This window comes from Eriocheir sinensis, chromosome 21, assembly GCF_024679095.1.
Source record: "Eriocheir sinensis breed Jianghai 21 chromosome 21, ASM2467909v1, whole genome shotgun sequence".
Taxonomy (NCBI): domain Eukaryota; kingdom Metazoa; phylum Arthropoda; class Malacostraca; order Decapoda; family Varunidae; genus Eriocheir; species Eriocheir sinensis.
Genome location: NC_066529.1, coordinates 15,937,798 through 15,964,026, shown reverse-complemented (window position 1 = coordinate 15,964,026; position 26,229 = coordinate 15,937,798). Strand labels below are relative to the sequence as shown.

At 44.9% G+C, this 26,229-nt stretch overlaps 1 protein-coding gene across 1 annotated transcript; it reads left to right on the top strand.

Moving 5' to 3' along the window:
• Window positions 1-215: 215 nt before the first annotated feature.
• Window positions 216-23,613, top strand: LOC127001756 (sorbitol dehydrogenase-like). Its single transcript, XM_050866902.1, has 8 exons — window positions 216-329; window positions 9,079-9,112; window positions 9,253-9,417; window positions 16,071-16,233; window positions 16,632-16,816; window positions 19,749-19,924; window positions 22,816-22,937; window positions 23,133-23,613. The coding sequence occupies exons 1-8, from the start codon at window positions 282-284 to the stop codon at window positions 23,281-23,283; spliced, it is 1,044 nt and encodes a 347-aa protein (XP_050722859.1). The 5' UTR covers window positions 216-281; the 3' UTR covers window positions 23,284-23,613.
• The last annotated feature ends 2,616 nt before the right edge of the window (window positions 23,614-26,229 follow it).

The window sequence follows — 26,229 nt, the reverse complement described above, 5'->3', positions numbered from 1 at the left end:
GCCAACATCACCGCTCCACAACCAACACGCCGCAGCACTGAGAACGGCTTATGTCTGGGGACTAAATCGTATGCCTTAGAAAAATCAATAAATGTTACAAATAATTCAATTTTCTTCCTTTTAGCCATGTCAGTAAGCACACACACACACACACACACACACACAGAGGCGCAGTACGGGGTTGCCATATAGGGGGGAGGGAGGGGCGGATCACTTGTCGGCAGCATCAATGAGGAAAGTGCAAAGGGACGCCGACCCGCCACTCCTCACTGCACCTCGTCATGGAGAACACGTTCCTGGTGCTGCACGGCGTAAAGGACCTGCGTCTGGTGAGTTTGCGGCTCCCCCAACTCACAACCATTTGTAGTGCTGACTCGCCTGATGGGTTAGCCTCCCATAACTCACTGCGAACTGGTTAAGGAGTGGCCGACTGGTTAAGGAGTGACTTTTCCATCTCTCTGGTCACGGGTTCGATCCCTGGCGCCGGTGAAACCCTTTCCTGATCTGGATTGATCTATCGTGTATTTTGTGACATGCAGAGGTCTTATGGAAATATTATACTAAAGAGAATTTCGGGCAATACACCTCGACAGTCATTAATTAAACACATAAGCTATACAAATATTTCAGACTATTAATGTTACTCCGCTGAAGTACGAGGAAAGGCGAAGCCACTAATGATAAGGACGATGAATCAACAAGCAGGTTCAACAATACGGGTTCGCTGCTGAACATAAAGGGAGGCTGATCAGGAAAGCGTTACACACGAGTTAGGGAGGTGGTCAGAAACGTGTTTTAGCGTTATAAGGGGGTGTGGAATCTAGAAAATACTTAAAAACATTCAGCATATATGAACGACTCCTTTGTAAAGGTAAAGATAAAGACGCCAGCACAATAGAGCTCCACGGTGTAAATGTACTTTGCGATGTAATGTTACCAGCTGCAAATCCCGAGCTGCAGAAGCCCCCCTGGTCCCTCCCTGGCAACACGCGCGATACGGTGGCCTTGCCGTGCTGGGCAGGCGATGACGAGACAGCGACTGGCACCCAATAACCGCTGCTAATGATAATGATGACACATGAGTCACATAACGTGGCAAGTTTCGTCTGACACAATAAAGAACGTTGAAGAGTATCGTATAATTTAATTTAATGCAGCAATTATGCTTCGTCTCTATAATGAGGTCATTTTTCTATTTTCATTTTTTTTTTTTTTTTTTTTTTACGTTGTTGCCTATTGCGCCGGTAGGCATCTTCCCGGTGGGGCCTGATGGTCGGCCCAAGGCTTCTTCCAGGTGGGGCCTGATGGTCGGCCCAGCCCGTTCTGGCGCAGGCGAGTGTTTATAGTGGCGCCATCTTGCATTGGCTCATGCTGCCCCCCGGAACTCGTTCTTGATTCGCTTGGACGGCTTCCTCTAGAGTCCGGGTTGATGGGTGGTCTTCAGGACAGCATGTGGGTAGTTTTAAGCCACTCGGCGGTGACTGAAAAATCCGAGTGGTAGGGTGAGGATTCGAATCCGCGTCGTCCATCACGCGGCGAATGTTGGTCCAGTACGCTACCAGTTCGGCCACCGCCTACCCTTACACAAAGAGAGACGGATGATGTAACAGAAAATTTCCCAGTGTGCTCCCATCTGCTCGGAGAATTGTGGGGGAGAATACTGACTGTAATACCAAAGGTAGGTCATCCGCTGCACTCCCTTCTCGTAAGACTTCAAATGATAAGGAAGACTGCAGAGTGAGCCGCGTGCATACGGAGATATATAAAAGTCAACGAAGAGATAAAATAATCAGAGTAATCAGTAGAAAGTAGAAAGCAGAAAGCAGAAAGTAGATTGACACGAACAAGGTGATGCATTCAACTGAACATTTCAGGGGCCAGGAACTCAATAAATAAAGTTAATAATTCCAAAGACCAAAACAAAAGCCACTATAAGACGAGTAAAAACGAAGTTAGTCATTCGCGCAGACATGAAACCTCAATTTTGTTTATATAGAGACAAGATTGTGTTTCATAATGCTGAGAGCGTAACATATCTTCCTTATTGCATTCATAAGCGACAGTATAATGAAACTCAAACTAAGACAAGTAAAAAAAAACTAAGACGAGTTAAAATGAAGTCAGACATTCACGAAGACATGAAATCAGGAGTTTGTTTAAATAGAGTAACAACAGAGAAACGCTTAGGTTACATTACCCAGTACATGTTTTCTTGAACTTAAAAAGACTTCATTTGCTTTCCGGTTATTTGAGGTTGATAAAATTCTAAATGATTAAGATTCACATGAAGGTCCTGATCCTCTTGTTTTTTTCCACGCTATTTTTCAAAAGTATTAGTAAACTCTTAGCTCCCAAACTGTCCGTCATTTTCAGAATTCTTATTCGGTAAGGTCGCTTTCCTATCTGTTGGCGTATTGCTAATGTTACTCCTATCCCGAAGAAATCTGCTTCAGTTTTGCCAGAAGAATACAGACCCATCTCTATTACTACTATTCTATCAAAACTATCTGAGCGTTTGTTGGAGAAACGACTCGCTGAATATTTCAATGACTTTAATCTTCTACCACCTAACCAGATTGGTTTTAGGAATGGCTTGGGAACTCGTGATGCTCTTTTGGTGTTGATACATGACCTTCAATCTTCTCTCGGTTGTGGACATGTCTCGGCTTATTTCTTTCTTGGACCGGGCGTTTAATCAGATCAAGTTTATGCTACCTAATCTAAATATTAATCTTGAACATCGCCGCATTGTTGACTCTCTTACTCTGTTGTATAAGATCTTTAATAATCATAACCATCCTTTACATTCTAAACTTCCTCCATCTTTTCTTCAGTCTCGTTTCACAAGGTTTGCTTCAAATATCATTGATTTGGCATTTTCAGCTGTACGTTGTAATACTTCCCAATTTTCAAGAAGCTTTGTTCCATGTATAACTAAATTGTGGAACCAGCTTTCAAATGATGTCATTAAAGCTGAAAACTTGCAATTAATTAAGAGCAGAGTTAAAAGTTGTTTACTAAGGAGACTTGCTCTTTCCTAAGGCCAATGTTCCCCCCTCTGGGACCCTTATTGGGTATATAGTTCCACGACCCCTCCAGTGAGGCTGACATTCTTGGCCTATGATAATAATAATATTAATAATAATAATAATAATAATAATAATAATAATAATAATAATAATAATAATAATAATAATAATAATAGAGATAAAAATGTATTTGAAACACTGAGAACGTAAGATTTCCCCCCTATTTCATTCATAAGCTATAGTAAAATGAAACTCAAACTCAAATTAATAAAAATGTAGTTACCCATCCACGCAGACATGAAGCCTACTTGAACATAATAATAATAATAATAATAATAATAATAATAATAATAATAATAATAATAATAATAATAATAATAATAATAATAATAATAACAATTACAGTAATGATAATAGTAATAATAATAATAATAACAATATATGGTTTATTCATTGGTTGGCAGCCATAAGACTGAAAATATACAAATTACAAATAAGATTTACGGAAGAGCACAATGCAATGAGTAGTGGGAAAGGGTGGATGGGGGTGCGGAGTGTTATGTATCGAGGTGATAGGCCGTGGAGGGGTTGATAGTTTTCACCATTGTGGGAACTGCACTAAGCCTATACCTTTTGGTACAGGCTTTCTTTCTTTTTTACAGTAAACAGCTCAAGGGCAAAAAAAAAAATAATAAAAAATCCCGGAAATCACTGCTCCTATAAGTCAAAGGCAGGAGGAAATACAGATGAAGGAAGATTGTTCCAGAGTTTGCCAGCGTGAGGGATGAACAAGTGAAGATGCTGGTTAACTCTGGCATAAGGAATCTGGACAGTATAGGGATGAGCTTGAGTACAAAGTCGTGTGCAGCTGGGCCGCGGGAGGGGAGAGGCATGCAGTTAGCAAGTTCAGAAGTCAGAGTGAAAATATCGATAAAAGATAGAAAGAGATGCAACGTGGCGGCGGAATTTCAGAGGTAGAAGACTGTCAGTAAGAGGAGATGAGTTGCTGAGACGAAGAGCCTTTGACTCTACTCTGTCCAAAAGAGCTGTGAGTGAGTGGAACCCCCCACACGTGAGATCCATACTCCATATGAGGACGGATAAAGCCCCTGTATATGGATAGCAACTGTGCGGGGGAAAAGAATTGGCGGAGACGGTACAGAACGCCCAAACTTGAGGAAGCTGATTTAGTGAGAGAAGAGACGTGAAGTTTCCATTTGTTTTTTTTTGTTTTTTTTGTTTTTTTTTGTTTTGTTTTTTACATCCCCGTCTATAGCGCCGGTAGGCTTCCTTCAGGGGTTAGATGGTCGGCCCAGTCCCGTCATGTCGCAGGCAATTTTTTTTATTGTGGCGCCAGTTATGCTTGGCTCATGCTGCCCCCCAGAAGTCATTTGATTCACTGAACGGTTTCTTTCAGAGTCCGGGTTGATGGGTGGTCTTCTGGACAGCATGTTGGTAGTCTTAGGCCACTAGGCGGTGACTGAAAAATCCCAGGTGGGAGCGTGGGGATTCGAACCGACGTTGGCCATGGCGTGGTGAATGTGAGCCCAGCACGCTAACCACTCAGCCACCGCCTGAGTTAAGGATAGAGCGAGGATGTTAAGTGTAGAAGAAGGTGATAGATGAGTGTTGTCGAAGAATAGGGGATAGGTGTTTGGAAGATTGTATCGAGTTGATAGGTGGAGAAATTGAGTTTTTGAGGCATTGAAGGACACCAGGTTCCTTCTGCCCTAATCAGAAATGAGACCAAGATCTAAGGTTAAGCGTTTTGCAGCCACCAGTCTGGAGTCTTGTAATTCTTGTTGAGACGGTCTTCTGCTGTAAGAAGTTGAATAATGCAAAGTTGAGTCATCGTCGTACGAGTGAATAGGACAGTTCGTTTTGGAAAGATCATTGATGAATAACGGGAAGAGAGTGGGTGATAGGACAGAGTTCTGCGGAACACCACTGTTGATAGGTTTTGAGGAAGAACAGTGACCGTCTATCACAACAGAGATAGAACGACCAGAAAGGAAGCTGGAGATAAGATACAGAGAGAGGGATAGAATCCGTAGGAGGGTAGTTTAGAAAGCAAAGAGTTGTGCCAGACTCTGTCGAAAGCTTTCGATATGTCTAGCGCAACTGAGAGAGTTTCACCAAAACGGCTAAGAGAGGATGACCAGGAGTCAGTTCAGAAGGCAAGATCACCAGTAGAACGCCCCTTGCGGAATCAATACTGGCGATCAGAAAGAAGGTCAGAAGTGGATACATGCTTCTGAATCTTCCGCTTAAGGATCGATTTAAAAGCTTTAGAAAGACAGGAAAGTAAAGCTGTAGGACGGTAGTTTTGGGGATTGGATCGGTCACCCTTCTAGGCACAGGCTGTATGAAGGCGTACTTACAGGAAGAAGGAAAGGTAGATGTTGAAAGGCAGAGACGAAAGAGTTTGACCAGACAGGGTGTCAGCACGGAGGCACAGTTTTTAAGGACATTAGTAGGCACCCCATCGGGCCCATAAGCTTTCAGAGAATTAATACCAGAGAGGGCATAGAAAACATCATTCTAAGAATCTTAATAACAGTCATAGTGGAGTCAAAGAGGGGATGAGAAGGTGGAATATGCCCAGAATCGTCCAGATTGGAGTTTTTTGAGAAAGTTTGAGCGAAGAGTTCAGCCTTAAGCCCCTATTACACGTATCCGGTTTCCTACGGCGCCGTCGGTCGCGACGCTAGCATATGTTCAAACCGGAGCGTGTGATAGCAAATCGGCCGTATGAACGCTCACCCACGGCCGGCCGGATGAACTTTCGCCAGTACTAAAGTTGGCCGTACGGCCAACCTTCAAACAGCACGCTAGAGCAATAGCAACGAGATTGTCGTCGAGAGAAGGCATGTCACTCCTCCACCACATCCAGTGCTACACTGACCCACTTGCCACCGGCCGTTCAAATACGTGTAATAACTCTAGCCGTAGGCCAGAATTTTCCTACGGCGCCGTAGGCCAGGTTGGCCGTAGGAAACCGGATACGTGTAATAGGGGCTTTAGACATAGATGTGACGGCGGTGCTGCCATCTGAGTTAAAGGGAAGAGGGAAAGATGAAGAAGTGAAGTAGGAAGAGATGTTTTTGGCTAGATGCCAGAAGTCCCGGGAAGAATTAGAGAGAGCAAGGTTGTGACACTTTCTATTAATGAAGGAGGTTTTGGTAAGTCGGAGAATAGATTTGGCACTATTCCGGGCAGAAATGTAAAGATCGTGAATAGCACTTCTGCGAAGGCTCTGGTACCTTTTGTGAGCTGCCTCTGTCTTTGATAGCACAAGAACAAGCGTGATTGAACCAAGGCTTTTTAGCATGGAGGGTAGAGAAAGTACGTGGAATGTGTGCTTCCATTCCAGAGACAATCCCCTTAGTGATGCGCTGGCCACAAACAGAGTGGTCTGTCTCCTGCAAGCAGTAATCATTTCACGGGAAATCGGAAAAGTACATTCTCAGGTCGTCTCACCGAGCGGAAGCAAAATGACGAGAGCATCGCCTCTTCGGTGGGTCCAGAGGCTGTACAGGAGCAATAAGACAGAATCCTGAAATAAGGTTGTGATCGGAGAAGTCCAACTGAGAGAACAGTTTAATAAAATAAGCTGAAGGATTAGTGGTTTGGAAGAGGTCTAAATTGTTCGGTGTGTCTCCAAGGCGGTCGGGAAAATGTGAGGGTGCTGAACCAACTCTGCTCTTGATCGTTGAGGAGAGCAGCGTTGTAGGCTTGTTCACCAGGCTGGTCAGTGAAAGAGGATAAAAGTCAAAGCTGGTGGTGACCATTGAAACCTCCTAGGATGGAGATTTCAGCGAAGGGAGAGTGAGTAAAGATGTGCTCCACTTTGGAATTCAAATAGTCAAAGAATTTTACATAATTGGTAGCATTAGGTGAGAGATAAACAGCACAGATGTATTTAGTAAATGAGTGACAATGAAGTCATAGCCAGATGGTGGAAAATTCAGGAGAGTCAAGGTCGTGGGCACAAGAGCAAGTGATGTCGTTGCGTATATAGACGCAACATCCAGCTTTGGAATGAAACTTAGAATAGACATAGTGGGAGGGAACAGAGTAGAGATTGCTGTCAGCAGCCCCAGAGACCTGTGTTTCGGTGAGGAAAAGATGGTTTAGTAGAGAAGAGATGGTATTCTACAGAAGGGAAATTAGAACGAAGACCACGAATGTTGCAAAAGTTGATAAAGAAGTTAGAGGAGTTATCAAGGCACCTCTCGGGTCGTAAGCCAAAAAGGGAGTCCTCACTGGGGGAATTTGTGTTCCCCCCACAGGTGGGGATTCCTAGGCTACATTATATTTCGCCGTTTTAAATTTGCTGGATCTTATTGATGAAGGACGCCCAAGAAGGGGGGGCGTAAAGGAGTCTGAGGAGGATGAAGTTGGTGTACAGGTCCTTTAGCTTCCGCTGGGGGATCCTAGTGACTTAATTCATGCGCCTCAACATGAAGAGTTTGTAGGAAGCTGCCCTGATGATGGTGGTGACGTGCTTGCCCCAGCTCAGCTTGCGGTCCAAAGTGACTCCAAGCAGTTTGGTGGACTCTACCACCTGCAGCGGGTGAGGACCAACCATCAGAGCTGGCGGTGGGATGGCGGTGGTGGAGGTGTGAAAATGCATCACCACCGTCTTGTTAATGTTGATGGTGACGTGGTTGTTTTGCGTCCAGCTCTGCAGTCGGTCCAGAATGTCTTGTAGGGACGTGTAGTCATGGGCTGTGTTGTTGATGGTAATGCCCACTGTAGAATCATCGACTACTTTCAGCGATGAGGGGCGTCTATCAGTGCGTCACTGATGAGAACGAGGAAACACAAAGGTCTCATACGCGTCCCTTGGGGCACCCCAACAGAGAGGGGCTAGAGGGTGAAGGTACAGCCCTGATGACGCACTGCTTTACGACGCTGGATCAGGAAGTCGGCCAACTATAAAAGTCCGGCAAATCTTAAGTGGCGGCTCTGACGTAGACAGCCCGCTAGACACTGGTGCTATGTCTCCAACTGACCTCGCGCACCGTGCCTTACACACCCTTCTCTCTCTCTCTCCTCGTGTCTCTCTCTTTCTCTCTCACTCTAGAATAAAAACAAATATGGTTTTTATGATTGATTCTCTATCTGTGAGTGAATACAAAGAAATTTGTACAACACTTGGCAGCGTTGCCACCGCGACGGTGTCAGCTCAAGTCAACCCAACACACCGCAGTTGCCAGTTGCTCTGCCTGCTTTAATTATCGCATTTCTGCCATTTTTTGGTGTGTGTCTGCCATCTGCCATACAATATCAGCCATATAGCATAATTATGACAAAATATGGAGATTGTACCTGTATATGTAATGCCAGGACCGTCAAGCAAATTTTGATGTGAATCATCTAGGTGAATGGTGAGGTTCCGCTGGGGATGGCCAGGGAGTGGGGAAGGAGTGGTCGCTAAGAACATTAAAATATTACACTTTGACCTTATTTCCACACCACCCAAGGGGTAAAGAGTCTTGATGCATTTTTTAAAGAGGTTTATTATTAATATTATTAGTATTATCATGCATTGTCGTGCACCATACTCCCCGAATGAGAGTACACCCCCACTTTTCTCGCACACACATACACACACAGACACACACACACACACACACACACACACACACACACACACACAGAGAGAGAGAGAGAGAGAGAGAGAGAGGTATGGTGTGCGAGGTCAGTTGGAAACGTGGCAACAGGGTCAAGCGGGCTGTCTACGTCAGAGCCGCCACTTAAGATTTGCCGGACTTATAGGATGTCAGGTGGGATGGGAGGCCGATGTTTATGGCCTTGGTGATGACAGTGGTGTGGTCAACCAAATCGAAGGCTATCTAGAAGTCAATGAAGGCGAGGGCAGCGAAAGTATTTTCTGGTTTCTATAGACTTTGAAAATGAAATCAAGGAAGCTGATGAGACAGTGTTGTGGAAGAGACTGTTACGTTGAACGATTGCTTGTTTAGGAGAGAATTCAAAGGACAAACGGAATAATACTTTCATTAATCCTTTTTTCTTCCTTCAGGAGACGCAACCCATCCCGGAGCCCCGTGATGATGGTACGTACGTAGGTGTTCTTGAGGTCCGTTCCCTCTTCTCCAATCACCCGCTTCCTACTCCCTCGTCCCCTCACACACTAATACTAACACTAATACTAATGCTGATAACAATACTCTAACGCCTTTACACTCACATACAGAGGTCCTGATTCGCACGAGCAAGGTGGGTCTTTGCGGGTCTGACTTAGCCATCGTCTACACGGGGCGGCATGGGAACCATCCATTCACCTTCCCGATCGGCATGGGTCACGAGGCCTCGGGGGTGGTTAGCAAGTGCGGGAAGGACGTCACGCATGTTAAGCCTGGTGCGTAGCCTTTGACCTGATGGTAGTGGTGGTGGTGGTGGTGTGTGTGTGTGTGTGTGTAAGAAAAATAATAATAAAAGCGTTTTAATTAGTTTTGGCAACTGTTAGGCTGAAAATTTGAACATTATGGAAACAACTTATATATAAGTTTGTACATGAAGCATGTACTAAAACGGGGATGTGGAACAGAGGTCTAACGTATCTGTGGTAAGATTGGGGCAATGGTGTTGGGAGGGTGGTGATGGGGGTGGAGTGCAGGGTGTTGGTGCCGGGAGGTGATTATCTTCAGGTCAAACGCTGGGTCAAGTGACAGCTGATAGTGGTATGCAGGTTGGCAGTATCTGGGAGGTCACTCAGGTTACCGGTTTAGTAATGAGGTGCAAAGTCCTTGGCCGGCGAGACAAAGGGAACGGTTGTTGCTACCCGGCTAGTTCACTAAGTTGTTGCTGTGGGAACAACAGCACAGTCAAGATGGGGGTAAGGTACATCTTGCTCCACCTGAGTGACGCGTCTCCAACACTGCACTGTTATTTGAAATCACCTTCTCCAGCAGCAGGGTAGGTGAGCTGATGTACTTTGAGGCCTGGGTGTGTCGGCAGGGATAGGATAGATGACGGGCGTCGGCAACGCACTCAGCCGACATTACCTTCCGCGACACCACTGACACACTGAACTCCCACTTTCTGTCTATGTAATTTCACTTAATTTCACAAAATGTTCTTAAAAATGAATGAAGAGATGAGAAGGAAGGGGGGTATGGGGAAGGGGAGGGAGAAGGTCAACAAGCCGACCTGTGGCTGCTAGAGAGCGCCGTGGCTGCTAAGGAGCGCTGTGACCCATGTCTTGACCCGATTAAATCTAGCCAGGAAATGTGTGTGTGTATGTGCATGTGTGTGTGTGTGTGTGTGTGTGTGTGTGTGTGTGTGTGTGTTTACCTAGTTGTATTTACCTAGTTGTAATTTTACAGGGCCTGGGCTTACGCTCGTGTGGTCCCGTCTCCATATCTGTACTCGTCTAGTTTTTCCTTAAAGTTGTGCACACTCTTCGCCGATACTACTTCCTCATTTAGTCTATTCCAAACCTCTATGATTCTTTGCGGGAAGCTATATTTTTTTATGTCTCTCAAGCATCTTCCCTTTCTCAATTTTTTACCGTGTCCTCGTGTGTTGCTGGTGTTTCTTACTTCTCTTAGTAACAACTCCTCGTTATCCACTTCTTCCATTTTGCTCCACAACTTGTAAATTAGTATTAGGTCTCCCCTTTCTCTTCTTTGTTCCAATGTTGGCAGGTCCATTTCCTTTAACCTTTCTTCATATGATAATCCCTCCAGTTCTGGAACCATCTTCGTTGCCATCCTTTGTATTCTTTCTAGTTTTTTTCACGTGTTTCTTCTTATGGGGAGACCACACAGCTTCCGCATATTCCAACTTTGGTTTAATCATAGTGGTAATCATCTTTTTCATCATATCTTTATCTATGTAGTGGAATGTTATTCCTATATTTCTTACCTTTCTAGATGTATCTCCGAATATCTTATTTACATGACTCACAGACTGTTGATTATCTTGTATTGTCACTCCCAGTCCTCTCTCTTCTTGAGCTTGTGTGTGTGTGTGTGTGTGTGTGTGTGTGTGTGTGTGTGTGTGTGTGTGTGTGTGTGTGTGTGTGTGTGTGTGTTTTCCTAGTTGTAGTTACCAAGTTGTAGTTACCTGGCTGTTGTTACCTGATTATAGTTACCTAATTGAATTTGCCTGGGTGTAGTTACCTAATTGTATTTACCTGGCTGTAGTTACCTGATTGTAGTTACCTGGCTGTAGTTACCTGATTGTAGTTACCTGGCTGTAGTTACCTGATTGTAGTTACCTAATTGTATTTACCTGGCTGTAGTTACCTGGCTGTAATTACCTGATTGAAGTTACCTGACTAGTTACCTGGTTGTAGTTACCTGGTTACATTATTGTAGTTACCAAGTTGTAGTTACCAAATTGTAGTATACGGGGTAGTTAGCCTCGTACTGTCCTGTCTCCAAATCTATTTTTATCCAGCTTAACTGAATCATGGATGTTCCTTGTCTACACCGCCTTTCATTCAATTCATTCCAAGCATCAATACTTATATACGGGAAGCAAGATTTCTTGGCTTTATCACCATATCTAGCCTTCTTTCTTTCTATAATATGTACAGGCCCAGGCCCTGTATAATGGGTGGAGCCGACATCAGTACCTGACCAGTAAAGCCGCCGAACTGTCATTACCTGTCATTCTCTCGCCGTCAAGATGGCGAACACCTGTCATGTGAGATGTTTAAAGGGGCTATTACACTGGGAAAATTTTCCGTGGAACTTCAGTCCAAGCACGATTTCCGCTGGCCTGGTTCTCATTTCCGTAGTTTTCTGACGTGTCCACGATCTTCCAAAGCTACGGTTGATTTCACCGAAGGCCGACGGTATTACTCACCATCATCAGCAGCAGCAATAACAAGAAAGAAGAAAAAGAGGAAGAAAACACGTCCTACTGTCCTTACATTCGCACAGCTATGACTGTTATTGCCTGGATCAAGGTCTCCAAGGCCACTTTAATTGAGAAATTACGGGACATGCCACTTTTGTGAGATCCCAGGCATGAATTGTATGCAAAAAATATGCAAAGAAGGAAGAGCAGACACTGTTGTCCTAAGCCTTGTGTCTTTCTTGGCTATAGATGGTTGCACAAGGCTCAATATTTCATAAAATTCGCCCTTGCTGACTCATCCACTGCCTGCAACCTTCCTCGTTTTCTAGACGTAGTTCTTGCAATAGCTGCATCACTTCACTGCGGTCCTCTCTTCTTGTAAGCCATTACCGCCTCCACATTATTTTTTTTCCGTTGCTTGTGTAAATTGAGTGTCACTAGACCCAAAGCAACGCCACTCTGAGTGAAAACGGGGGTGCGAACAGGAACGTCAGCCATACTTGTTGTGAAAATGTGTCGGTCAAGGCCACGTTACGCTGAGAGTGCGGGGCAAGTGTGATAGAAAGACGACGGTAGTATGTCCACGTAGGCAAAAATCCACGATTTTATGACTGAAGCTCCACGGAAAGTTTGCCCAGTGTAACAGCCCCTTAAGTCAGGTTAGGCTCAACAGGTCCACAGTCCACCTGGGTTTCCGCGGTGTGGAAGGACCATAGTAGACGCATTTTCAGTTCAGCCATGAAACAATCAGGAATGTTAATCAAAGCTACTGCTGAAACCTATTTACATACGAGTTATTCCTCTTCCGGAAAACAGTTTAGAGAGAGAAAGAAATGCTCTAAAAGCTGTTCAAAATAGGAATACTATGAGTGTTAGTGTTGGTTAGTGGCAGATAAACATGTAAGCAAAAAAACATCAGTGAAGTAGTGGTGGGATAGGCTTGCGATATCTCGAAGTTGGTTCCTGTTTCCATTTAGTGTGTAGAATAATATATTAGCATTTATGAAATAGTTCTACCGCATCAGTAAGTATAGGGTAATCAAAAACAACTCCCGTCATAATGGATAACACGTGGCCTGATGACAGCAACTAAGACGGTGAGCGTGAGCTCTCATTCGGGTATCCGCCATATTGACGGCGAGTGAAATGACAGCTCGGCGGCTTCATCTCTTTCCATAGGATTAGCGGCTCATGTCGACTCCATCGATTATACCTCAATTCTATGTACGCTATGAAATAGATGTATGTAGTTAAAGAGTGTGTCCCCTCACGCCTCGTGCGTAGGCCTTCCGGACGCCAAACCTTTGCATAATGAAGGACAGAACTGATAGGAGGCACATGTTATCCTCTGCAATGTTCTCATGAATGAAATTACATTTTAGCAATGGAGACAGTCTTCCTTACTCTGCCAGCATTAGGAACCAGGTCACTCTCGGAAATTTGTGTATGTAAAATTACCTCCCGTTAAATCATATATGCATGCCATTAGGGAGAAATTATGCACTATTTGGGGTCAATAGCATTCCGGATAGTTAAATAAGTTACGATTACTATAATTTAAGTAAATTTACGACGGAAAATCATGAGAGAATCTTTTACACCAACAACACTGGCTTAAGTGGCAGTAAGTGACGCCGCGTATGTCGAGCTTCGAAGTTTCACCGTCACTGACGTCACGGACACAGAGGCACCAAGTCTTTCGCTCGGATTTTAGACAGCGGCCCGTCAACATCCTGTTCCCCGAGTTAATTTTACGGTCTAGCTTTCCATAGCCCTTATGGTTAATACTTTTATTGTACATATGTATATGAATTCCGGTATAATGTTCAGTGTAGCATAAATATACACTGTCCGTAGACCACAAAAGCTGCAGGGAACTCATCCAACCGACTCATCCATTTCCTCTAGCTTCGCCCACTCCATAAACCACCAGAGCTAAGCACTTTTTTTCGTTTTTTTTACATCAAAGGGTGCGGCTCAAGGGCAACAAAAAGTGTAAAAAAAAGGCCGCTACTTGCTGCTCCCACAAAAGTAAAAAAAGTAAAGAGTACCCAAAAGAGAGGTCAATTTCGGGTGGAGAGGTGTCTTGATACCCTCTTCTTGAAAGAGGTCAAGTCATATGCAGGAGGAAATACAGACGAAGGAAGACTGTTCCAGAGTTTACCAGTAAAGGGGATGAAAGAATGGAGATGCTAGTTAACTCTTGCATAAGGGTTTTGGACAGTATAATGATGAGCATGAGTAAAAAGTCATGTGCAGTGGGGCCGCGGGAGGGGGGGAGGCATGCAATTAGCAAGTTCAGAAGTGCAGTCAGCATGAAAATATTGATACAAGATAGAAAGAGAAGCAACATGGCGGCGGAATTTAAGAGGTAGAAGGCTGTCAGTAAGAGGAGAGCTGATGAGACGAAGAGTCTTAGACTCCACTCTGTCCAGAAAAGCTGTGTGAGTGGAGCCTACCCACACGTGAGATACATACTCCACACGAGGGCGGACAAGGCCCCTATATATGGAAAGCATCTGTGCGGGGGAGAAGAACTGGCGGAGACGATACAGAACGCCCAACCTCGAGGAAGCTGATTTAGTAAGAGAGGAGATGTGAGGTTTCCAGATGAGATTTTGAGCTAAGGATAGACCGAGGATATTTAGTGTTGAAGAAGGTGACAGCTGGGTGTTGTCGAAGAATAGGGGATAGGTGTTTGGAAAATTGTGTCGATTTGATAGGTGGAGAAACTGGGTTTTTGAGGCATTGAAGGACACAAGGTTTCTTTTACCCCAATCGGAAATGATAGCAAGGTCTGAGGTTAAGCGTTCTGCAGACTCTAGTCTGGAGTCTTGTAATTTCTGTTGAGAGGGTCCTGTTGACAGAAGTTGAATAATGCAGAGTGGAGTCATCACCGTATGAGTGGATAGGACAGTTTGTTATGGAAAGAAGATCATTGATGAATAACAGGAAGAGAGTGGGTGATAGGACAGAGCCCTGTGGAATACCAGTGTTGATAGGTTTAGGGGAAAAACAGTGACCGTCTACCACAGCAGAGATAGAACGGCCGGAGAGGAAACTGGAGATAAAGGAACAGAGAGAGGGATAGAATCCGAAAGAGGCCAGTTTAGAAAGCAAAGAATTGTGCCAGACTCTATCGAAAGCTTTCGATATGTCTAGCTCAACTGACGGCTAAGAAAGGATGGCCATGAGTCAGTTAAGAGAGCAAGAAGATCGCCAGTAGAACGATCCTTGCGGAACCCGTATTGGCGATCAGATAGAAGGTCAACAGTGGATAGGTGCTTTTGAATCTTCCGGTTAAGGATTGATTCAAAAGCTTTAGATAGGCAGGGAAATAAAGCTATAGGGCGGTGATTTGAGGGATTGGATCTATCACCCTTCTTATGCACAGGCTGTATGTAGGCATACTTCCAGCAGGAAGGAAAGGTAGATGTTGATAGGCAGAGGCGAAAGAGTTTGACCAAGCAGGGTGTCAGCACGGAGGAACAGTTTTTATGTACAATAGGAGGAACTCCATCAGGTCCATAAGCTTTCTGAGAGGTGAGGCCAGAGAGGGCATAGAAAACATCATTCCGAAGAATCTTAATAACAGGCATAAAGGAGTCAGAGGGTGGATGAGTAGGAGGAATATGTCCAGACTCGTCCAGATTGGAGTTCTTACAGAAAGTTTGAGGTAAGAGTTCAGCCTTAGAGATAGATGAGACGGCGGTCCTACCATCAGGGTTAAGGAAAGAAGGGAAAGATGAAGAAGGGAAATTGGAGGAGATAGTTTTGGCTAAGTGCCAGAAGTCACGGGAAGAATTAGAAAAAGCAAGGTTTTGACATTTTCTATTTATGAAAGAGTTTATGGTAAGTCGAAGAACAGATTTGGCACGATTCCGGGCAAAAATATAAAGATCATGGTTAGCAGGAGCTCGAAGGCTCTGGTACCTTTTGTGACCTGCCTCTCTATTGATTTCCCATGCGGTTTTCGGGCGATTAATATGTATTACGGATCCGTGGAATAAGGAATTGATCTTTGTAACACTCTACGCTGGTTCTACATCTAAACAATTCATAATTATCGTTCTGTGAAACACATTATTTTTTTTATAGTCACATTATGCTGTTTCTCGGAAAGGTGTTCTGACTGATACCAGGCCTCTTTCCCAGGATTAAAAGTCCTCTTTAAATCCTGTCTCCCTCTCTCAACGTGCGCAGGTGACCGTGTGACCGTAGAAAACGGGAGCTCTTGCCGCGGGTGTGACCTGTGCCTCAGCGGGAAGTACAACGTGTGCGAGAAGTCCAGCTTCCACGGGTCTGTCCCAATGCCCCAGGGTTGCCTGGCTCACTACTTCATCTACAAGGGCCACCTAACGTTCAAGTAAGAGGACGACGACGATGAGGAGTAGGAGGAAGACGAGGAGGATATTATTATTATCACTATCATTATTATTATTATTATTATTATTATTATTATTATTATTATTATTATTATTATTATTACTAATATTAAAGTCATCTGCCGTGGCCGGCCATGCTACACAACTGTAAAAAGTTTCATGAAAACTGGAAAGATAAGTTTGCGTAATCTTTCCAATAGTAGAGCAATCAAACAAATAGACGAAAAAACGCATCAGAAACATAATCTCCTTCAACTACAATAAAGGAAGTAATCATAGTTCTAAGATATATGTAATAAATACATGGTAATTGTTATCTTCTCTGAACACACGTACTCCTGCATAAACTGAGTCACTTCGCGTGTGCGCCGCCCCACAGGCTGCCGGACTCCGTCAGTGACGAGGAGGGCGCCGTTGTGGAGCCGCTTGCCGTGGCCGTGCATGCCTGCCGTCGCGCCGGTGTGTGGGCGGGGCACAGCATGCTGATTACGGGTGCGGGGCCCATAGGCCTACTCTGCCTCATCGTCGCCAAGGCTCTGGGCGCCACAAACATCCTGGTCACAGGTAAGACCTGCTCGGTTCTCCTCCGGTAAAATGTGTTCCAAAACTGGAATCAGCGGGGAAAAGATTTATATTCCGCCTCCCCTCATGACCTATGCCTCCTGACATCACATGACCTCTGCCCCCCAGACACCACATGACCTCTGTTTCCCAGACACAACATGACCTCTGCCCCCAGACACCACATGACCTCTGCCCCCTAGACACCACATGACCTCTGTTTCCCAGACACAACATGACCTCTGCCCCCAGACACCACATGACCTCTGCCCCCAGACACCACATGACCTCTGCCCCCTAGACATCACATGACCTCTGCCCCCCAGACACCACATGACCTCTGTTTCCCAGACACCACATGACCTCTGCCCCCCAGACACCACATGACCTCTGCCCCCCAGACACCACATGACCTCTGTTTCCCAGACACCACATGACCTCTGCCCCCTAGACACCACATGACCTCTGCCCCCAGACACCCCATGACCTCTGGCCCCCAGACACCACATGACCTCTGCACCCCAGACACCACATGACCTCTGCACCCTGACATCACATGACCTCTGCCCCCAGACACCACATGACCTCTGCCCCCAGACACCACATGACCTCTGCCCCAAACACCACGTGACCGCTGCCACCCAGACACAACATGGCCTCTGCCCCCCAGACACCACATGACCTCTGCCTCCTAGACACCACATGACCTCTGCTCCCCAGACACCAAATGACCTCTGCTCCCCAGACACCACATGACCTCTGCCCCCAGACACCACATGACCTCTGCCCCTGACATCACATGACCTCTGCCCCCAGACACCACATGACCTCTGCCCCCAGACACCACATGACCTCTGCCCCCAGACAACACATGACCTCCGCCCCCAGACACCACATGACCTCTGCCCCTGACACCACATGACCGCTGCCACCCAGACACCACATGACCTCTGCCCCTCAGACACCACATGACCTCTGCCCCTCAGACACCACATGACCTCTGCCCCTCCGACGCCACATGACCACTGCCCTCAGACACGACATGGCCTCTGCCCCCCAGACACCACATGACCTCTGCCCCCCAGACACCACATGACCTCTGCCCCCCAGACACCACATGATCTCTGCCCCCAGACACCACAAGACCTCTGCCCCCAGACACCACATGACCTCTGCCCCCAGACACCACATGACCTCTGCCCCCAGACACCACATGACCTCTGCCCCCAGACACCACATGACCTCTGCCCCCAGACACCACATGACCACTGCCCCCAAACACCACATAACCTCTGCCCCCAGACACCACATGACCTCTGCCCCCAGACACCACATGATCTCTGCCCCCAGACACCACATGACCTCTGCCCCTGGACACCACATGACCTCCGCCCCCAGACACCACATGACCACTGCGGCTGCCCCCCAGACACCACATGACCTCTGCTCCCCAGACACCATATGGCCTCGGGCCCCCAAAACACCATATGACCTCTCCCCACCGGACACCACATGACCGCAGCTCCCCAGACACGACATGACCTCTGCCTCCCAGACACCACATGACCTCTGCCCCCCAGACACCACATGACCTCTGCCCCCCAGACACCACATGACCACTGCCCGATGTAATGTGTATATTATAACATACATGTGAATGTGTGAATGTATGTCGTATCGCCATGGCGATACGACATACAGGCTTAACATCTTTGGGTTGGTGAGTTTGCCAGTGAGTTTGGGACGAAACACCCGTCATGCGTTTGGATTTTTACGTGACGTCAAACTTTTCTCTGCCGTCTGACGGTTTTCTTGGGTTGTCGTCACTGAGGTCTAACCGCATGGTGATACTTCCAGATAGTAATACAGTAAGGTTTCAAGGGAGATGTTTCAAGGCCATGGATCAACCTGTGCGCCTCGCTTCTCCTTGGGAAAAAAAGGAAATACCCAGCAAGGGTCGGGAAAGTGTTTCTCCTGAGTCGGTAGTGCATACCGTGCCGACTCTATCCACGGTGCCGGTGCATGGCGCGGGCACCAACTCACTTCATGATCAACCACCAACACCACCTGACGTTTGCAGGGAATGGAAAAATGTCAACGCGATAGTCGTGGGGAATCACGAAATCCCTCAACGAACCGCAATGCACGTCCCCGTGTCAGTCCCTAACGCCACCGTAGGTTGTGAAATCTGCCTAGAAGGGCCTAGTCGTGTCAGCACGCTAGCGATGGAGTCCACCCTTAACACGGTACGCGAGGGAAGTAGGACCGTAGCTTTAGTGGTTAATGCCACTGGCGGTCCAGTTAAACTAAAAAATGGAGTCATTTTGGGTCGCGCTTTAGCGTTCGACGGACAGGTGTCCCCAGACCATTTAGAGTTAAAGCGGCCTTGTGTCGGCGCAGTGGGTCAACCCGCCGCCGGCGACACATCTTGTCAGGCCTCATCTGTCGATTCTTTAGTCAAAGTGGTCGATTATCCCGAGCTTAAGGGCCCGCTTCTGAAGCTTTTACATCAGTATCGTGATGTCATTGCCCTGCCTGGTGAACCTTTCGGTACGACTGCTACGACAGAACACAACATTAGGGTTAAACCCGACACCAAACCGGTGTACATTCCTGCATACAGACTCCCACACAGTCAAAGGCAGGTTATAGATGAATAGGTTAAAGATATGTTGGACCAGGGTGTTATTCAGCATTCCCGATCTCCGTGGAACTTGCCCTTGTTTCTAGTCCCTAAAAGGGACGGAAGTTTCAGGCCTGTCATCGATTTTAGGAAAGTAAATGGAGTGACTGAGGATGATAGGTAAGCCATAATCCGCATGACCTCTGCCCCAGAGACACCACATGACCTCGGACCCCCGAACACCGCATGAACTCTGCTCCCTAGACATAACATGACCTCTATCCCCAGATATAATGTGACCTCTGCCCCCAGACATCAAGGAGAACCGTCTGGAACTGGCCAAGAAGACGGGCGCCGACAACACGCTGCTGGTGCGCTCGGGAACCCCGCAGAGCCAGGCCAAGCAGGTGCACCAGATGATGGGCTGCGAGCCAAACGTCACCATGGAGTGCAGCGGCTCCCAGGCGGGAATCTCCCTCGCAATATATGTAAGTGGAGACGCAAGCTGCTGCTGTGTTTATTGTGTAGCCCCACCATTCCATGAGCAGGGCTACCGGAAACGCTAAGATCAGTGAATACAAAGATATATGACTTTTTTTTAAACAACTTTGGTTAAGTTTGCCCAAACCTGACGCTCCCTATCACGCGCTAACCCCCTCCCGCTAGCAGAGGGGGCGGTGACTGAGTGGTCAGCGTGCCTGCACCGCATCCAGGAGTACGCGGGTTGGAGTCCGGTTCGCCGCCACAGTTGGGATTTTTCAGTCACCGCCGAGTAGCCTAAGACTACCAAAATGCTGCCCTGAAGAAGTAGCTCAAAATCCTAAACGCTGCTCATATATATATATATATATATATATATATATATATATATATATATATATATATATATATATATATATATATATATATATATATATATATATATATATATATATATATATATATATATATATATATATATATATATATATATATATATATATATATATATATATATATATATATATATATATATATATATATATATATATATATATATATATATATATATATATATATATATATATATATATATATATATATATATATATATATATATATATATATATATATATATATATATATATATAAATCATTTCACTATATCAACCTATATTAAGCGCCTTATTATACACGTTATTTTTCATTTCATTTAGTATTCAACCCTATTTCTTCCCATTTATGAATAATACATTTAATTTGCTCCAGGTAACTGGAGAATAGACTACATATTCTGTAGTCTATTCTCCAGTTACCTGGAGCGTCCCCTCTGACTTCTAGGAATACTTTGTGGGTCTACATTATCTCTAGTCCTTAGGTTAAGGTATTTATACTTTGTGATCTTTTCCCATGTCAGTTTTCTCTTAAGATTGCCAATTATTCATGTAAGCTCCCTATGTTGTAATTATTATAGTCTTTACCTTAAACATTCCTCCCCCCCAATTAGTCTATTACCCAAGTGTTTGACCAGACGGCGCGTCGGAAACAACTGCTCAAGTCTTCTCGTTTTAATTGTTCGACGTTACCAAGAAATATTTCCGTATTTCACCATGTGTGGCTGAGTGTTAAGCCCCAAATACACTGCCGAATTTTGGCTCACGAATGTGCGCGAATATGCAAGTCATCCTGTGTCGCGAACAAGTTCGGCATCTTTCTTGCCTGTTCTTGGCCGTCCGGGGACATGTCTGCGTCCACCACGCGACTTTTGACAGTTGGTCACGACCGCCACGAAAGTTTCATGTTGCATGAAAAATTCGCGGCCGTTCGCCGAATGTGCACGAATGCAAAATGGACGCCGAATTGTCGCCGAAATGTCGCCGACATGTCGCAGACAATTCGGCGTCCGATTCGCGGTGTTCGGCAAATTGTCGCCGATTTTTGACCGTTGAAATTTAAATTTTATTGGCAAATTTGTCGCCGACATGTCGCTGACTATTCGGGGACATGTCTCCGACATGTCGCCGAATGGCCAAGACTATTCGGGGACATGTCCCCGAATATTCGGCGAATTAATCACGACACGGCAAACGGGTCGCGGTGGGAGGTGTACACGGGGGTCTGTCTCTCTATCCATCTATCTATGTATTATCTTTCAATCTATCTATCTATCCATCTATCTATATCTGTATCTATCTATCTATCTATCTATATCTATCTATCTATCTATCTATCTATCTATCTATCTATCTATCTATCTATCTCTATCTATCTATCTATCTATCTATCTATCTATCTATCTATATATATATCTATCTATCTATATATATATATATATATATATATATATATATATATATATATATATATATATATATATATACGGAATAAAATAATACTATAATAATAAATAGTAAACAAGAAAATATGAAAAACAAGAAGAATCATGAATATATAAAATAGGTATGGAACTAACATTTTCATTTATTTCATAATTAATTTACTATTTATTACTTTATTTATTTCTTAATATCATTATTCTGCCATTATTTAACCTTTGTTTCATTTTCAGTTATTTAGATTTATTTCTTCTTTCAGTTACTGGTTTGTTTACTGATATTACGTAAACATTCATTCATTCTAAAATATTTGTAGGAGAGCAAAACAAAAACAAGTCACATTTATACATTTTATTACACATACTATCATACATATTACCACACATGGTATTTACTCGCCCACAATTCTGTCCTGCCAGGCCACTGCTCCCCGGGTGTTGTAGTAGTCCATGAGGTAGGCGCGGATTCCCGTGCTTTTATATGCCACATGGGCATCAGATGATCAGCTGTCAGAAATCTTGGCACTGTCGGAGAATTGTCCCCGACATGTCGCCGACACATCGGGGACATGCGAAGACAATTCGGAGACTTGTCGACAGTTATTCCGCGACAAAAAAAAACGTTAAAATTTCAGATTTTGAGCTCGGCGACATGGACGCCGAATAGTCGGCGACATGTCTCCGAATTGTCCCCGAATTGTCTTGAGCATTCGCCGACATGTCGCCGAATGGTCACGAACTGTAAGAATCTTGGTCATGTCGGCGAACCGGTCGCCGAATTTTTTCACGAACTGATTCGGCGTCAAGTTCGTGGCCAAAATTCGGCAGTGTATTTGGGGCTTTAGTTTCGAGTCTAGTTTCTCCATATTGAGCTGTTGTTTCGACCAGCAGATCTTTCGGGGGGGTGGCACCACTACCTTTTCAATGAACACTCAGCTGCTTAGAAGTCTAGTTCTTTTCGATATGTTTTTCATTGTTCATTCTTACGTAATCCACGCTAAAATCACTTAGAACGTATCGCACATTCCCCCGGGCATCTCATGTTCACTTTCTTCCGGTATCCAGGCAACCAAGTCTCGAGGGAAGGTAATGCTGGTGGGCGTCAGTGGCCATGAGGTCACAGTGCCCCTGGTGCACGCCGGCGTGCGGGAAGTGGACATCATGGGCGTCTACCGCTACCTTAACTGGTAAGCAACAGTGGTGGGACGACAGGCATCGCTAACAGCTTTACACAAAGTTAGACTGTTTGAGTGCCGAGTTAGATCTTGGATTACTTATGCCATAAGACCGTCTTCTTTTTACGTTCTATCGATGAGCGTATTAGGGCGCTCTCTCTGCCAGAGGTTGCGTATTCCTTACGTCCTCTTATGCCTCCTCCACAGCTACCCCATCGCCATCGACCTGTTGGCCAAGAAGCTGGTGGACGTGAACCCTCTCATCACACACCGATTCAAGTTAGAGGAGTTCCAGAAGGCCTTTGACATGTTCCACGCGGGGCAGGACGGAGCAGTCAAATGCATGATTTCCTGTTAGTTGCCAAAGCGGCGTCCAGCCGGGACGGAGACCAGGAGGGAGCACCAAGGCCCTTTCACGGATTTTGCTCAAAGACTCAGATCATCGAAGTAGACGCAAACACGCAGCAGTTGTCTCATTTTTCTTGGCCACCACGAATGACCTTGGATGGGTGAGAAAGACGCTGAGTCTGTTGATAAAGGGACCTTGATGCTCTCCGTGTTTGTTTCTTGAGCTGTTTCACTGATTTAGTAACTGTCTGACGTATCAGGACGCACATGTCATCGGGTGTGACTGACTTCGGACAGCTGTAACATTATAAAAGGAAACTAAATAAAAGTGAAAACACATTGTCGGGTTATCAATGCAGGAACAATTCGATGGTGACAAATGAAGCAGAAGACTTAATAGTGGTAAAAAAAATAACATCTCAGCAGACACACTTTATATTAACTTAGGTAAATTTAACCTCAAGAGTTTCACAGGTATACTGGAAGGTGTAACAACGCTGCAGGGACCGCACTAACAGAGTTATTAGGTTTCCTTTTTAAAAGGCAAAAGCGACACAAAAGCTAAAGTTGCTTTACCATCAGGTTTTATCTAGGCCACACTATGATCATCCAATCTCACTATGGTCTCGTTACGAAATACTCACGAGTCTCTAAAAATAATGCGTGAAGAGAAAGAATGACAATAATTATTTCAAAGCTAAAGACGCGGATACAGGGATAGGTTAAAGCTACATTTGATTCAATTTATTAAAAATAATGGCCAATAACAACGGGTAAATGATAAATTAATTTTGACCCAACAAGGAAATGAGAAATAACTGGTTCACAAAGAGAGTTGCGGGTAAATGAAACAAACTTAGCTGCCATAAAATTATAGGGTTAGTGTAAACGACTAGTATCATAATGGAGCTAAGCTATACTTCAGGACGGAGGTGGCGGAGCGTGAGTAACAGAGACAGTGGAGGGGAAATATCAGGTCTTCAGGAGCTGTCTACTGTAAGCTGACTGGCCTCTTGCAGAATAATCATTTTGTTGTGTATTGCCCCGTGTGAAAAAAAAGTGTAACTCGGACCCATACTTCAACATTTTGGCGCCTACTCACCAATATTTGATGAGGCTTTCGTAGAGGCTGTTGTGGGTATTTCTATAGGTAGTTTAATGAGCCTAGTGACAGTTTGACAATACTTTTGAACCATGAACATGAAAAACACTCGTGAGAGCCCGAATCATCTCTTTTGTGGCACTGAGAAATTATTTCTCAGTGCCACAAAAGAGATATTTCAAATATGTTTTTAGGTCCCCTCCGAGCTAGTGCACTTGCTAGCGATAGAGGACTCAATCGCGCTCCAGGACAACCCTGGATAAAACCGGCAACCTTATCCCACATCTGGATATAATGAATCCAGGCTGCACTAGAAATTTCGAACCCAACGAAGCAGGAAGGAACACGTCTGGCAGTTCCGCTCCATCCCACGAACCTCTTCTCACACACCCCGCCAGCTAGGGATGGGCAAGTACCGTTAATTTGAGTACCGGTAGTACCGGTACCGAAAACTCAAGTACCGTTAGTACCGGTACCGGTACCGGTACCCGAAAGTTTTTTTTCTTAATGACTTCTGATGAAATTCCCAAATAAATTTCCTGTAAAGAAATCTCTCTCTCTCTCTCTCCTTCAACTTAATATCAACTAGAGTAGAAATGCAACGTTTCGGAGCCTTCTGATTAATGTAAAATCACTTATATATAGGTTTAAGGACAGAACACCCAGTCTGGACCATGGGGTCTGTGTGGTCTGATTTTCTATGTAAATCTATGTAAATTCTCTCTCTCTCTCTCTCTCTCTCTCTCTCTCTCTCTCTCTCTCTCTCTGAATGAAGTGAATATTTATTTTTTCGATAAAAAAATAGCATGTATAGTTATTATGGATGTACTCGATTATAGTCTAATAACAATAAAAATATTTATTAGCAACCTAAAAAAGAAAAAGAATCGGACATCAAGAATTATCCAGTAACTCCAATAAATAAATAAAATAATAAAATAATGGAAATGGGAGCTGTGATGGAAACGGAAAGCAGGACAAAATGGTGGGAACTTGGGGAGACGGTCAGCGGGGCAGTGACTCAGCGTCTACTGGGGCCATATACCACATGGAGGCGGGCGAGCGCCGAGCGCCAAACGGTACCGGTACTAGCGGCACTGCGCAGTGCCGAGTGATCATTAAGCTTCCCGGAACCCAAGTGATCATGAGGCTTCGCGGTACCAGGTACCAATACCGGGTACCGCGAAGAATCGATTCTTCGCGGTACCAGGTACCGGTACCTGGTACCGGTACCTGGTATCGGTACTGGTACCGCGAAGCCTCATGATCACTTGGGTTCTGGGAAGCTTAATGATCACTCGGCACTGCGCATTGCCGCTAGTACGGGTACCGTTAGGATCTTAGTGACGCTCGGCGCTCGCCCGCCTCCAGGTGGTATGGGCCCTGTGTGTAGACGCTGAGTCATTGCCCGCTGACCGTCTCATTATTTTATTATTTTATTTATTGGAGTTACTGGATAATTCTTCACGTCCGATTCTTTTTCTTTTGCTAATAAATATTTTGATTGTTATTAGACTATTATCGAGTAGTCGAGTACCCATATCACCGAGATATCCACTCACTGAGTGGTGATCTCTCTCTCTCTCTCTCTCTCTCTCTCTCTCTCTCTCTCTCTCTCTCTCTCTCTCTGAATGATGTGAATATTTATTTTTTCGATAAAAAAATAGCATGTATAGTTATTATGGATGTACTCGATCATAGTCTAATAACAATAAAAATATTTATTAGCAACCTAAAAAAAAAATCGGACATGAAGAATTATCAATAAATCCAATAAATAAATCCGAGCAACTGGTACCGGTACCGAGCAATCTGGTACCGGTACCGTACCGTTTAGCTGGTACCGTTAGTACC